Source organism: Rutilus rutilus, assembly GCF_951802725.1.
Source record: "Rutilus rutilus genome assembly, chromosome: 1".
Lineage (NCBI taxonomy): Eukaryota > Metazoa > Chordata > Actinopteri > Cypriniformes > Leuciscidae > Rutilus > Rutilus rutilus.
This window is the reverse complement of record NC_140209.1, coordinates 71,975,493-71,990,338: the sequence shown is the minus strand read 5'-3', so window position 1 is coordinate 71,990,338 and position 14,846 is coordinate 71,975,493. Positions and strand designations below refer to the sequence as shown.

The window sequence follows — 14,846 nt, the reverse complement described above, 5'->3', positions numbered from 1 at the left end:
GTGTGAGACTCTGTGTGTGTGAGACTCTGTGTGTGTGAGACTCTGTGTGTGTGAGACTCTGTGTGTGTGAGACTCTGTGTGTGTGAGACTCTGTGTGTGTGAGACTCTGTGTGTGTGAGACTCTGTGTGTGTGAGACTCTGTGTGTGTGAGACTCTGTGTGTGTGAGAGTGTGTGTGTGTGAGAGTGTGTGTGTGTGTGTGTGTGTGTGTGTGTGTGTGTGTGTGTGTGTGTTGCACTTGGCAAAAAACACAGTAAATAGACAATGTCAGAAGTTCAGTATTTTTCTTTTTTTATAAGCCTGAGGTAGTCATGCTTCTACGGCTGCTGTCTCCTCTGTTACGGCCTCTACTGCGTCCTCATCTGGCTCCAGTGTCCAAAGGACCAGACAGAGTTAGATACAAGCTTTGTGAGAACACCAATTGGCCCTGTCAAACAAAGCAAAGTGGATGAGGAGTTATCTAAAATGATTGCACTGGATTTTCAACCTTTTTCAATCGTCAGTGACACTGGATTTAGAAGATTCTAGAATAGTAATTGATCCATCATACATTTTACCGAACCGAAAGACTATATCAAACACTCTGATTGTTGGATATCAGATGTTAAATATATCCAAAGTTCGTCAGAGTTGTAGAAACTTGATGGCGTGTCTAATCAAAACACGGGACAAATACCAGTCCTTTGCTCTCTTTTATTCTCAGTTCAAGATGATTAAGTCTTGGGTAATTCACATGGCATAAAGATCATGGATTGCAGATTCACACGTTATAGACAGATGCCAACAGATGGACAGGATGGATTGGATGTACAAGATGGTTTTAAGTCACTACAAACGATACAATAAAGGAAATCAAACTCATATAATTCATCAAACATAACATATATATACTCAAACCAAACAATTTAAATAAATAAATTCAAACAATACAATTGGCAAAAACAAACTTACTTAACGCATCTTAAGGAAAGGACTCAGAGGACATGGTTGGGTCTCCATTCAAACACCCACACATCACCAAGGCAAAAGAACAAAGGAAGGAAGTGAGGCCTACTTATAGACCTTAACCAGGGGGTGTATGGGTAATGTAGTGTACTCAATTTAGTAGTGTAATTTACTTGGGATTGTGGGATATGTAGTACACAGTATATAAGGGAAAAATAAAGAAAGAAATAAAATTAAAGAAAAAGGCCAAATTCACAACACTGATGCCACAGCTCTACAGCAGAATTAAAGAAGAGGTGAAGGTGAAAGTCAGCAATGCCTCTGCTGTGTGTCTGACGACTGATGCCTGGACGTCTCGGACAACTACAAGTTTTATGGCAGTCACTTGTCATTTTATCGATGAACATTTTACTCTTTCATCACCTCTTCTTGACTGCTTTTCATTCACTGACCGACATACTGCTGACAACCTGGCAGCCGAACTTAAAGGGTTAGTTCACCCCAAAAAAATTTTCTGTCATCGTTTACTCACCCTCAAGTTGTTCCAAACCTGTATGAGTTTCTTTGTTCTGCTGAACACAAAGGAAGATATTTGGAAGAATGTTTGTAATCAACAGATCTCGGTCCCCATTGACTTCCATAGTAGGAAAAAAATATACTATGGTAGTCAATGGGGACCGAGATCTGTTTGGTTACAAAAATTCTTCCAAATATCTTCCTTTGTGGGGAATCTCAAACAAAGTGGTTGCTTGTGTTACTGACAATGCCAGCAACATGAAAGCAGCTTTCCGGAAAGCTGAATGGAAGCACTTGCCATGCTTTGCCCACACATTAAATCTGATTGTGAGGGAAAGCTTAAACCACATTCAAGGGACAGTGACACAAGTCAAGAGTGTTGATGAGTTTGTCTATCTATGTTTGTTCATGTTTATGCATGTTCATGGTATGAAGCAGAGGTGCTATCAGCATCTGGATGTGGTGGACCAGTACCTCTCCCTAACCCTGACCCTAACCTGACCCTAACCCTGACCCTGACCTAACCCTAACTCTAGCTGCACATTGACCTCTGGGTCCAGATGTTGGTGACCACAGGTGCTCAATCATTATGGCTGCTCTGACAAGGTGAACTCAGATCCTGGAAATGATGAGCACTGTGTCATAATCACTAGTCTAACACACACCAGTGTATGGATGTATGCAGAACACATGCACACGTAAATGTCTACAACACACTCTTATTTCTGGTTAAGTTATGAGTTATTGTAAAGAGTTTCATGTCATTGTGGGAGAATCTGCACCAGTGGCTGAGCCAGAAGGGTGTCCCAGTGTGGAGAAACCGCATCAGCGTTTGTTGAATTATTGTTATTCTTACCATAAATTAAATCACGTGACAGTATTTATAACTTGAATTGACAGTTAATTTATTTGGTTTGCAAATAAAGTCTTTCTCCATTCTCCTCTACCTGGCGAACTGCTGTTTAGGTGAGCGCATTTACGTTTACATTTATTAATTGAGCAGACGCTTTTATCCAGAGCGACTTACAAATGAGGAATACAACAAGCACTTTGTCTCGAGAGAAAGCAGTAAGAGAAGTGCTAGCAATACATGGTGTCAGTCATTGTCTGGAACAGTATGAGCAAGGAGAGCACTTTCTGTGAAGATGTTTGTTGTTATTTTAACAGTCGTGAGGAGAATGCAGTTAAAGAGTTTCAGAATCAGTATACACAGTTTCTAAAGGACGTTATTGTGTGTGGAGGCCTCATATCCATAGTGTGGTCTCACTTAAGACAAGCCTCACTGCTTTCAAACCTATTTTATTTATCTGACCTCCTCTCAGAGGGTAAAGTTATATATGTTCTGTTGAGTACAAGGTCTTGTAATATTCTTTTATTTTTTAATTTTTTTTTATGAATGTCAATATTTTTATGAGTTGTTTAATAATTCCAAATTGGTTCAATTCATGAATGTGTTGTTTTGTAATATTACATTTAATATAAATGTCTTTTAACATCTACATTTTGTCATTTTATTTGTAGGCCTACTTAAAAAAAAAAAAAAAAGTTATATCTGAATACAGAAAATGTATTTATTTTATAACAGCATATAACCTATACACTATATTATCAGAGCATATATGTTCATACATAATTTATATAGAGCATATATGTTCATACCGATACATGGCAACTGCTCAGAATCATTGTCATTTAGAAATAAGATCACGTGTGTAATGATTCACTAGACTCAGTAGGATCCATTTGCAGCTTTTAATAAGAAAGGTCGTACAGGCGGGGTCAAACAGGGCAGATAGAGCAAGGTAGATGAAACAGCAGGGGTAATCCAAATAACAGGCAGAATTCAGGGCAGGCAGCAATAATCAAAAGTCCAAGAGAAGTCCAAGTCAGGCCAGGCAGATAACAATCAAACAAATGAGGAAACAGTCCAAGATCAGAAACCAGATAAACAAAACACGGGATCAACGCTCAGAAAAGATCACCAAGGCAAATCAAGACTTCGCAGAGAAGTGGTGAGTGGAAGTGGCTTATATGTGTGTGTGTAAATGCAGTGCAGGTGTGAAGTAATCAGTGCAGTGCAGGTGTATGAATTAATCAGTCCAGGTAGATGCAGGATGGGAAATGTAGTCTGTGAGTGAATATGATAGTCCGGTGTGGAGTGCCCTCTGGTGGCTCTCAAGGGCACTCCAGCTGGCGACCGTTACATAGCCCCTCCCCAAAGAGCGGCTTCCAGACGCTCCAAAACTGTCCAGGTGGGAGGTGGCCCGGAGGCGGACCCGGGGGCGGGATGGAGGACCAGGTCCGTGGAGCGGAAGAGGACCTGAAGACTCCGGCAGGGCAGAAGGCCAGGGCGGAGCAGGCGACCAGGGCGGATCAGGCTGTGCAGGCGGCCAGGGGCGGAGCAGGCTGTGCAGGCGGCCAGGGGCGGAGCAGGCTGTGCAGGCGGCCAGGGGCGGAGCAGGCTGTGCAGGCGGCCAGGGCGGAGCAGGCTGTGCAGGCGGCCAGGGCGGAGCAGGTGGCCAGGGCGGAGCAGGCGGCCAGGGCGGAGCAGGCAGTGCAGGCGGCAGTGCAGGCGGCCAGGGCGGAGCAGGCAGTGCAGGCGGCCGTGGCGAAGCAGGCAGTGCAGGCGGCCGTGGCGGAGCAGGCAGTGCAGGCGGCCTGGGCGGAGCAGGCAGTGCAGGCGGCCGGGGCGGAGACGACCCTTCAGGCGGATCCAACGGTTCAGGAACATGAACGGGCTCAAGAACAGGAACAGGAACAGGCTCAGTGGATGCGGTGGCCATCTTGTCCGAAGACACAGGCGTGGAGTCGGCCATCTTGTGCGAAGACACAGGCGTGGAGTCGGCCATCTTGTCCGAAGACACAGGCGTGGAGTCGGCCATCTTGTCCGAAGACACAGGCGTGGAGTCGGCCATCTTGTCCGAAGACACAGGCGTGGAGTCGGCCATCTTGTCCGAAGACACAGGCGCAGGAAGAGGAACAGATTCAGGCTCAGGATCAGTATCAGATTCAGGCTCAGGAACAATTTCAGTCTCGGCGGGACGAGACTCTGGACGGGCAGACGTGACGTGAAGCTCTGGCTCTGGCTCGGCAGGACTGACGTGAAGCTCTGGCTCTGGCTCGGCAGGACTGACGTGAAGCTCTGGCTCTGGCTCTGGCTCTGGCTCGGCAGGACTGACGTGAAGCTCTGGCTCTGGCTCTGGCTCTGGCTCGGCAGGACTGACGTGAATCTCTGGCTCTGGCTCGGCAGGAGTGACGTGACGAGGCTGTGGAATGAGGGCTAATGTGGGAGTACCGCATCTCTCCTCCGTGATCCCCACAGCATATCTAGAACCACTTAGTTGCAGGGCAGAGCCAATATAAAATCCTAAAGTGCACTGGGGATTGTGCAATGGCATGGCTGACCCGAGTGGCTCTGATAGTCCCCCTCTAAAAAATATCATGAGGCACAGAGAATCCATACAAGTGACATTTGCCAGATTGATAAAGTCTCTTACGTATTCCTCGATGGGTCGATCTCCTTGACGGAGACACATTATCTGTGCTGCTGGATTCATGGTTGGTCTCACTGCTGGATCTTGATGTGGCGAAGTCTTCTGTAATGATTCACTAGACTCAGTAGGATCCATTTGCAGCTTTTAATAAGAAAGGTCGTACAGGCGGGGTCAAACAGGGCAGATAGAGCAAGGTAGATGAAACAGCAGGGGTAATCCAAATAACAGGCAGAATTCAGGGCAGGCAGCAATAATCAAAAGTCCAAGAACAGTCCAAGTCAGGCCAGGCAGATAACAATCAAACAAATGAGGAAACAGTCCAAGATCAGAAACCAGACAAACAAAACACGGGATAAACGCTCAGAAAAGATCACCAAGGCAAATCAAGACTTCGCAGAGAAGTGGTGAGTGGAAGTGGCTTATATGTGTGTGTGTAAATGCAGTGCAGGTGTGAAGTAATCAGTGCAGTGCAGGTGTATGAATTAATCAGTCCAGGTAGATGCAGGATGGGAAATGTAGTCTGTGAGTGAATATGATAGTCCGGTGTGGAGTGCCCTCTGGTGGCTCTCAAGGGCACTCCAGCTGGCGACCGTTACAACGTGGGTGTTTGAATCGAGATCACAATCTTTAACAAGTAATTGTGCCACTCTATCATATAGTAGACAAACAAAACTGAAATTTAAGTCATTATTCACTAAAAATCTTTCCCTCTGCTGCCCTGCTTAATCCCCCAACAGCTCCAACGGGACCCCCAGCAGCACTTATTGGACCACCGAAGTCCCCAATTGGACAGTCAGTGTCCCTTTTAGCACCCTCAGTACAACCACAGCAGCTATCCCAGAACCTGGGGAAAAGACCCCACTCCCCAGAAGGACCTTCAGCAGCCTCCCCAGTTTCTCTTGAAAAAGGTAAAAAAGGAGCTATATGAAGAGTATTATAAATAAGTTGTAAGCCCCACAAAACCATACTCTTACTTTGTGTAATGTGAAACTGTAAACAAATTCAGAGTCCAGAAACATTTATTATTATTATAATCCTAAAAAAAATGTACACAACTGTTTTCAACATTAATAATAATAATAAATTACACAGTGTGTCCGTGAGCAAGGCAGTGAAGGTACTTTACTCCAGGGGCTCCAGGGGGATTGTCCCTGTAAATGCACTGTAAGTTGCTTAGGATAAAAAGCTTCTGCCAAATGCATATATATATATATATAAATGTTTCTTGAGCATCAAATCATCATATTAGAATGATTTCTGAAGTATCATGTGACACAGAAGACTGGAGTAATGATGTTGAAAATGCAGCTTTGATCACAGAAATGAATTACGTTTAAAAATATAATCAAATAGAAAACAGTTTTTTTTTTATTGTAAAAATATTTCACAATATTCCTGTTTTTTGCTGTATTTTGGATCAAATAAAGCCTTGGAGCCTTGGAGACCGGAAGTCTTCTTTTAAAACATTACAAAATCTAACCGTTCTAATGATTTTGGCCACCACTGTATATACATTTTAAAACGATTATATGATTAGAACCTCTCATCAAATTCCATGAACTGCTGCTGTTTCATTACTTCAATAATGCCTGTGTTTGCCCATATTTTAGGACATTGTTTGGGTGTTTCGGTGTCTTCCTATTCGTGGTGCACAATATATTGACTCACTATCATTATTGCAATATCACGTTGTGCAATATCATATGAAAATGTTGCAGAAAGTATGCAATATTTCGTTTATTTTGTGGAGAGATGCGTCCGTTGACTGTGTGGCTTAGTTGTATTCGATTTAGAGTAATTGTTTCATTGGCCAGTTGCCCTGTCACATGCACGTGACAGAGCAACATGCCCTATAGAACACCACATGATGAGCGTGGCTCTGGGAGACAACGAAAAAATGGAGAAATCAGAAATGGGGCCAATCAACTTTTGTGTTTTTACATATGTTTAAGAATATCTAAATTAATATCGTTATCACAATATTCATGATCAATATTCCAATATCACATTTTGTCAATTTCGTGCAACCCTAATTCCCATAGACACTTTGATGGAAATTGATTTGCAAGATCAACTGTCTATTCAAGGTTATAAAGTTGTGGAATGATAGGCTATTTTCAGCTGTGATTTCTTCACTGTGATGACATTATTCCAAACTGATTGTACAAGTCCTTCAGCGGCTTTAGCCTGCTAATGGCAGAACCTGGTTATCCTTAAAGGAATAATTCACCTATAATGCATCATTTATGTATCAAGTGCTCACCGTGTGCTGCCTTCAATTCCTGAAACAAAGTTTTAGTTGGTCATGGAAAGACATTTTGACAAATAAAGCCCAGTCTTCATTATAAATTGTGCTTAAATATTTTAAATGTTTCCCTGTATTTAACAGATGAAGGTGTGGAAGGAGGCTGTCCTGCTCCCACTACTGTGCGGCCAAATAAAAGGAAAGGTGTGTTGATGTACTTTGTGTAAATCCATACATTGGGATTGATATTAATTGTTGTGAGTCTTCATGAAGGCTGTATTTGCATTTGTAAGTGGCTGTGGCCTATTAGGTTTGGCCGATGTCCAAATGCATATGTGCATTTGTTTATTTAACAGTAGGGCTGAACAACTAATCGAAATTGTTGTTATTACTTTGTTTGACAGATGAAGGTGTGGAAGGAGGCTGTCCTGCTCCCACTACTGTGCGGCCAAATAAAAGGAAAGGTGTGTTGATGTACTGCTTGTCCAGCTTTCTGAATAGGAGTGTGGTCTGAATGCCACAAAATTGATTAGTATAAGCTGCATAACCTATAGCTACCGTCTTCTGGCAATTATCTGGCAACATAATAGCATACATAGTCAGAAAGTAACATACATTTTTTTTGGTTTTGGTTTTCACAGTCAAAAACATGTTAGTCTGCTATGAGAAAGCGATTAACAACTCCCAGGCAGCACAATAGAGATTCATTTGAATTCATGGATTTAACTTGTCTTTGTTTGCCAATATATTTATCACAACTGCCCAACCCTAAACTTTGTGTTGATTACAGTAAATTACCAGTGTTCAATACAACTTCTGTTCCATAATAACTACAATATGAAAACTGTAACTAAGTACAACCCATGCTAGCTTAATAACCACGTATCATTATAATAATTGTATAATGGCTTGTTTATTGTAGTGTTAAGCTTTGTGAATGTACATTTTTTTCCTTTCAGAATGCCGACATACAGTGACAGGGAGCCAGGATTATTACCCTGTGAAGAGGGTTGCCAAATACAGAGTTATCAAGGTTAAATACCACTAAAACACTATACAGGTTACATAATGTTCTTTTATTGGTGTAGTAGTCTTGAAAAAGTATTGGTGATTGGTATAACTGCTAAACATGGCAAATATTTGAAACTGAAAAAGTCTCACTATTTTTAGGGCCAAAAATGGAAGCAAGTGGAGTGGGAGCCATGCAAACTCTGGTATGTACGACCTCTCATGGGTAACACATAGCCAATTAATTTTAACATGTACAGACTATTGACATATGTTAGGTAAGATTAAGGTAAGATTTGTCTATATAGTTCATAAATATATTATTATAACCAACACAAAGTGTCTTAATAAGGTGTTGGGCTACTACGTGCCACCAGAAGAGTTTCATGTTCTTTGGCATAGATTCTCTAAGTCTCTGAAATCTGGGGAGCTCCATTCATCCAAAATATATGCTTTCATTTGGTGTTTTGATGACGGCGGTGTCCAAAACCATAACAGCTTCAGTCCAAAAAGTTGTTATGGTGGCTCTTGGTGGCCCAACACCTTACTAAGACACTTTTTTTTTTCTTGATTAAGATGTTATGCCCAAACTACACGGCCTGCATTATGTGAAGTCTATATATATATATATATATTTGGAGCTTCAAGAGAGAAGCAAAGGAGACATGACCTGTTGCCTTAAGGCTAACGCAATTTAAGACTCAAAACTTTGAATTCCACTGTTAGCTTGCGGATGGCTTATCTGTAGTTACATTGGAGTTCATTTTTAATTAAGTTTCTCAAAAGTAATGTAATCGTGACATTTTTCATTTTAGGACCTCGTTCTCATAAATCTACAATACAGAGATACAGAAATTGTCTGTTACAACATTACTGCCTTGCTTAATAACTGGATCAATATATTTTAGTGTCAGCTTGTGATCTTCATTTGTCACATATGTTGTCTCACAGTAAAATGTGGACTTTACTTTCCTCATTTTTGAGTTACTAAGAAAAAAACAAGTGAAGATAAACCTACCAAAAATGTAAAACACTTTGGAGTATTGTGCACACCAAACAGTGATTCATGTCAGAAACATAACAGATTATAGGATTTTCTTGTCTTAAAATAATAATTAAGGCTTTCCTTGCATTGTAGTTGACTAACATTAGCCTACTGTGATGTAATGAAACCCCACTAAAACACAGCTATTGGAAAACAGCTACAGGAGCTTTAATGTGTGTCTTTGTGTCTACAGTTCATGTGCAGAACCAAAACATCTAATTGCATATTTCCTTATTGTGTTACAGTGGAAAGAAGTGGCCATTGGAGTGGGTGGCGGATATGGACACTTGTTAGTGCTCCCATCAGGTGCCCAAGAAGGTGCTTTCTTTCTTTCTTTCTTTCTTTCTTTCTTTCTTTCTTTCTTTCTTTCTTTCTTTCTTTCTTTCTTTCTTCTTACTGTTGTGAACATAAACGCTTCTTGCGACTGGACCCTTTCATTGCCTCTTTCAGGTGTATTTCATTTTGCACTTTATATTGGGTATTAATACTTTCATGTTTTACACTCCAATTATTGTCAGTTTTGTGCGAGTTTAGTTATGATTTGTCATTGTTTACTGTGCTTTCATCAATAAAACATTGAGGAATGAATTTGTTCTTTATTTTCAGACACACTATTTATTGAATTGTACACTTCATTATATATGAGCATCCAAGACAACATAAAATATAAATGGGAATTTATTCAGAGAATAGTTTTATAAAAATAAAATAAAAAAACATTCGTAGCTTTTGATCCTTAACTTTTCTCTATATACTGTAGAAACCATACTGTCTCTCCTATGAATAACACATGATGTCCTGTCAGTGTTAGGCTATTGAAACATATCAATCATACACACTAATTAATTGATCACATATTTTGCCTACACATTTCATCTGTCAAACAATGGAAATGCCTTTGCATACAGCACCATGATTCTAAATGGCAACCTGTTATACAACTATACAAAGCTTTTTTACATAAAGATTGACAAATTTGGGAAATAACAAATAAATGTTTTAAATATATGTAAAACTACATTACATAATGTGTTGAGTAATCGTACCATAATTAAAAATAATGTGAACTGTTGCAAGTCCTACCAATCACATTGTGAAGTTTTGTTCAATAAAAATGGTTTTAAAAGTGTGTCAGTGACCTCATAAAGCATTGTATGTGTCGTGTCATTATGACATACAGTTTGTGACTTTACTTTGTCCTGGATGGAGCTGTCCCTGGATTCCCCTTCCTCTTCAGATGGCACTGTTATGACCAACAGTGTATAGATTACTTTTACTAAGATGCAAACAGATGTCTTTCTTTAACAAGGTAATGTACAGGATTACATTTATAATCTTAGAAATCACATTACAGTTACTATTGTAATCAAATTATCTTTACTTCAGTTACATGAGCACTGGACTTTTGAAAGATATCATGAGAGCTGAGGTGTCTTTTGATCAAGGACCAGGTTTTAATATGTTTTTTTGTGAAACACCTTGAATCAGACCTCATGATTTGGTATCTTGCTCTGCTTGTGGTATAGGCTGGTGTGAGATTTCAAAGTAACACAAAAGTAATTAGTAAATCTAATTACTGTATTGCTCTTGCAATGGGAAGTGTAATAAAATTACATATGTAAGGTAAATTAGATGACAAATGTCTATGTAGCCACTCAGCCATATGACCACAGAATAAAAACACTTAATTATGAACTATAAAAGTATGGGATGGGAGGATGGACACTGGATATCTGTAATGATTTTTAATGTAACTCACCTCTGTATTTTAATTCATATTAAATCAGGTCACTCTGAAACACTCTTTTATTAGGTTAGGGTTTGCGAAAAAGAAACGTTCCAAGAGGCCCACAGTGACATCTGTGAGTCAAATAAGTCAAAATAAACATTTCATTAATGAATTTGGCTACTGTGTCCAACAAATACATTTTAATGAACATTTATACATTAGACCACTTCATGTGTCTTTGAAATGCATGCATGACACAAGCGCTGAGTGGGCAGAGTGAATTCTTTTATTTTGTCGTATTTCATTATTATGATTAAACCAAACACATCACTGGAAAGGTGTTGATCAGCCGAGTAACAGCATTGCAATATGAAGGCTGTACCTGGCTCCTGCTTTTAAATATTGACCTCTGAACTTTGACATTGATGCATGTTGTGAGCCTTATAATTCAGCAACTGAATGGGCTACAATGATGAAACCAACTGTTATATAAAGCTCTTGAACTCTTCCATCATGAGGGCTACCGTTTGGTGCGATCACCAATAGGGGACATCACCAAAAATTGTAAAAACTGAATCTCACCTAGTTATTATTTATAATTTAAAATTTTGACCAAACTATACTGTGTTTCACATCCACCCATACCCATGAGTGCACTCTCAGTTTTATAGTCCAGACATCCATTTACATGTTTTAGTAATTTACAAAAACAAAACTACAATTCCCTGCTGCAGCAGATTACAACGTGATAGACAGCCCGTTAAATATGTAGTTCTTCTGGTTGGCAAACTAGGGTTGTGAGTAAGTAGGGTTTCAAAAAGAACTATAGTATAAAGTAACTTCCTAACAGACATGCTACTGCAAAAGCACAATACGTGTTGTATTAATTCAGCCCAAAAACATCGTCTTATGGTTATTATTATTAGCCAAAATTGCTTGTTTGGGAGATTCATACTAGTTGCTAAGGTAACCGTAATGGCGCAGGCGTGTAGCCTGACCACAGAAACGGAAGTTAAAAATAAATAAAAATGTGTTAGGCAAAGAAATATGAATAACTGATATTGCCAACAAATAATTTAAAAATATGTCATCCTTTATTAAAATTTGTGTTTTCATGTTGAAATCCAGGCACTAGATGCTAGGGGCGTTTTCGCTGACATTTTGGAGAGGCAGGGTACACTCTGGACTGGTCGCCAGTCCATCACACAACCACTCACACTCCCATTCACACCTAGGGCAATTTTAGAGTCTCCAATGAACCTATTCTATTCGGGTTCTTTATGCTAAATATTTTCAACTTATGTTTTTATACAGAAAATAATGATAAAAATAACATTATTTACATTAGCACTTTTTAAATTTTTTATGTAGGCCTAAAGAACAAAGTGATATGTGATACAAAGACCACAAGGACATTCATACATTAATTCATGTCTACCATTTTATACATACATATATTTAAGAAAATAGCCTATAATTGTAAGCTGATATTTACAACACCAGTTGTCTAGTGTTAATTCTTGTATCCAGAGCAAAGTTATTCAGCAGGATAATGAAAAACTTATCTTATTTATGGCTATAATTTAGTATTTACTAATTAATACAACACATAACTATATACCTACTTGACAATTAGCATGTAAACATTTTATTTTGTGCGATTACACACCCTGTGTAATATACCCTGTGAACAACTGGCATACAATGTTAAGATGAAAATGAAAAATCAGTAATTTAACATCTTATTTTCAAGAAGACAAATCAAAACAACAGCTCAGCATGAACTAGTTTGCATGCATGTACAACATATTTTTATAGTTACCTCAAGTAATGCCATGGTAAATTAGTTCCTTTTCTTGGCAAGATAACAGCAGCAATAACAACAGGAAATACTACACTTAAGACTCAACTATGGGTATTGATCAGTCATTTCTGTAAAGTATTTAATGTAGTGACATGTACAGTAAATAGTTCATTCAAAAAGTATCCACAATCACTGTGAATAAAACAATCAAACTATTACATTAATGTAAGTGTAACATTTTTGTACAGTAAAGGTCATTATGTTGACAAGATGAGATGGGCAAAGCTTGGGAAAGTCACAACTGCAAGAGGCTGTTGTCATTCGCAAACTCTAGCACCACACTTGACTGTAGAAATAGTCCATGAAACATCGGAGGTGAAACTTAAAAACCGACCTGCTGTTTGTGAACTGAGGTAACAATAGTCCAAAATAAAAGCACTGTATAAGACATCCATTACACTTCAAAAAGTTTTTTGTTTTCCTTGAAACACACCTGCAGTCCAGTCATAATTGACACGCACGCAGTCTAAATGCATCCGACCAGTTAAGCACTCATTTACACTGCCTCAAAATCACTGTCATCTGAACTCTCAAAATCAACTTCTTCATGGTCCTCTGGTATCTCCTCGGGCCATCCTCCAGCAGAGAAGCAGCATTTGGTCCTAAAGCCAGGCTGTAACTTGAGCAAACGACTTGGAACTTCTCCTCTACATCTGCAAGCCTTTTCTGAAGAAGACACAGGAGCCCGTGATGACCCTCTTCACTTAAACTGCCTAGAAGGAAAAATTAAAAGTGAGGCATGACAATACTTCCATTGTTGTTGAGCTATTCATTAACTGACTTTACTAAAGAACTACAGACCATTTAGATCCAGCCACAAGGAATCCATAATGTAACACTTGAGGATCTCAAAATGAGTGGGGTTTTATAGGATGCCCAAAAGCATTACAGCAAGAATGTAATAAAAGTTAGCATCTTACCACTGTTTCTGCCAGAAGACATTTCTGATATCACTGTCCTAATGTTTCCAGACAGCTCTCTGAGATAGGTGCAGTGCTGTCTCATCTCCCTCATCACAATGATCTTTTCCTCTTGAAGCCGCACTTTTGACATGTACACATCAAAAATCTTCTTCTTGGTGAGGATGTTGCTGGATTCTGAAGTCACACAAATAACATCCCTTCGATTAAAATTTGACCTGTACAGTCTAAACAGCAGGCAAAACCCAAGTAGTGTATGAACATCCCATATCCTGGTGCAGAGTGCAAAAATGTAATAGAAATGTAATCAGATAAAATGTGGCATATGTTTACAGTAGCATATACAACATATCATTAGTTTAAGCACACACACACACACACACACACACACACACACACACACACACACACCTTAGAGAGAAATTGCTACTTACCACTGCTATGCACTTCCCACGGCCATATTAGACTGTCTCCTCCCACGGAGAAACCGCTCTCCACCTTCTCCTCAACGATGCGCTCCTCATCTGGCACCTGCTCATTGTAGAGCTTGATTGTTTGCAGGAGTTTTCTCTTCTCTTCCCACAATTTTCTTCAACGCAAGTGTCGAATTTTGTTGCTGTCTATAAACTTGAAAAAAACACAGAAAACATGATGCACAAGCATGTGTATACAGATATCAGAAAGTTATTAAAAGGCATAATAGGCCTAATATCTGTAAAATTAAAAAAGGAAGACATTTTAAAATTAAGGACCTAAAAACACTATAATACCAAAACAATCCACTGCAATTAGACATCTGCAAGTAATAAAAAAGACACAAATATTAGATGAGTTTTCAACATACCAGCGTGATTATAAAGGCTGGCTTTTTTTGATGAACACCAAGAAACATTTGTTCAATTGATTTCTGAAGGTTATGTTGGTCATCACATCTGGTACCCACAGAATCTTAAAGCAACAAACAATAATACAAGTAAATTATTATGATGTCTTGGAAGTTCAAGTTTATTTAGAGCCCCAAATCACTGTTAACAGTGTCAAAAGAGTTTTACAAGCCCACAAGTTTATATCAAACAAAAAC

General features: G+C 39.4%; 1 protein-coding gene across 1 annotated transcript; it reads right to left on the bottom strand.

Moving 5' to 3' along the window:
* Positions 1–12,614: 12,614 nt before the first annotated feature.
* LOC311304307 (uncharacterized protein) lies at positions 12,615–14,303 on the bottom strand. The gene is made up of 3 exons (XM_084431256.1): positions 14,200–14,303; positions 13,766–13,942; positions 12,615–13,558 (listed from the first exon to the last, which is right to left on the bottom strand). Exons 2-3 carry the CDS (start codon positions 13,896–13,898, stop codon positions 13,338–13,340), a joined length of 354 nt encoding a protein of 117 aa, XP_084287382.1. The 5' UTR covers positions 13,899–13,942; positions 14,200–14,303; the 3' UTR covers positions 12,615–13,337.
* Positions 14,304–14,846: the final 543 nt, after the last annotated feature.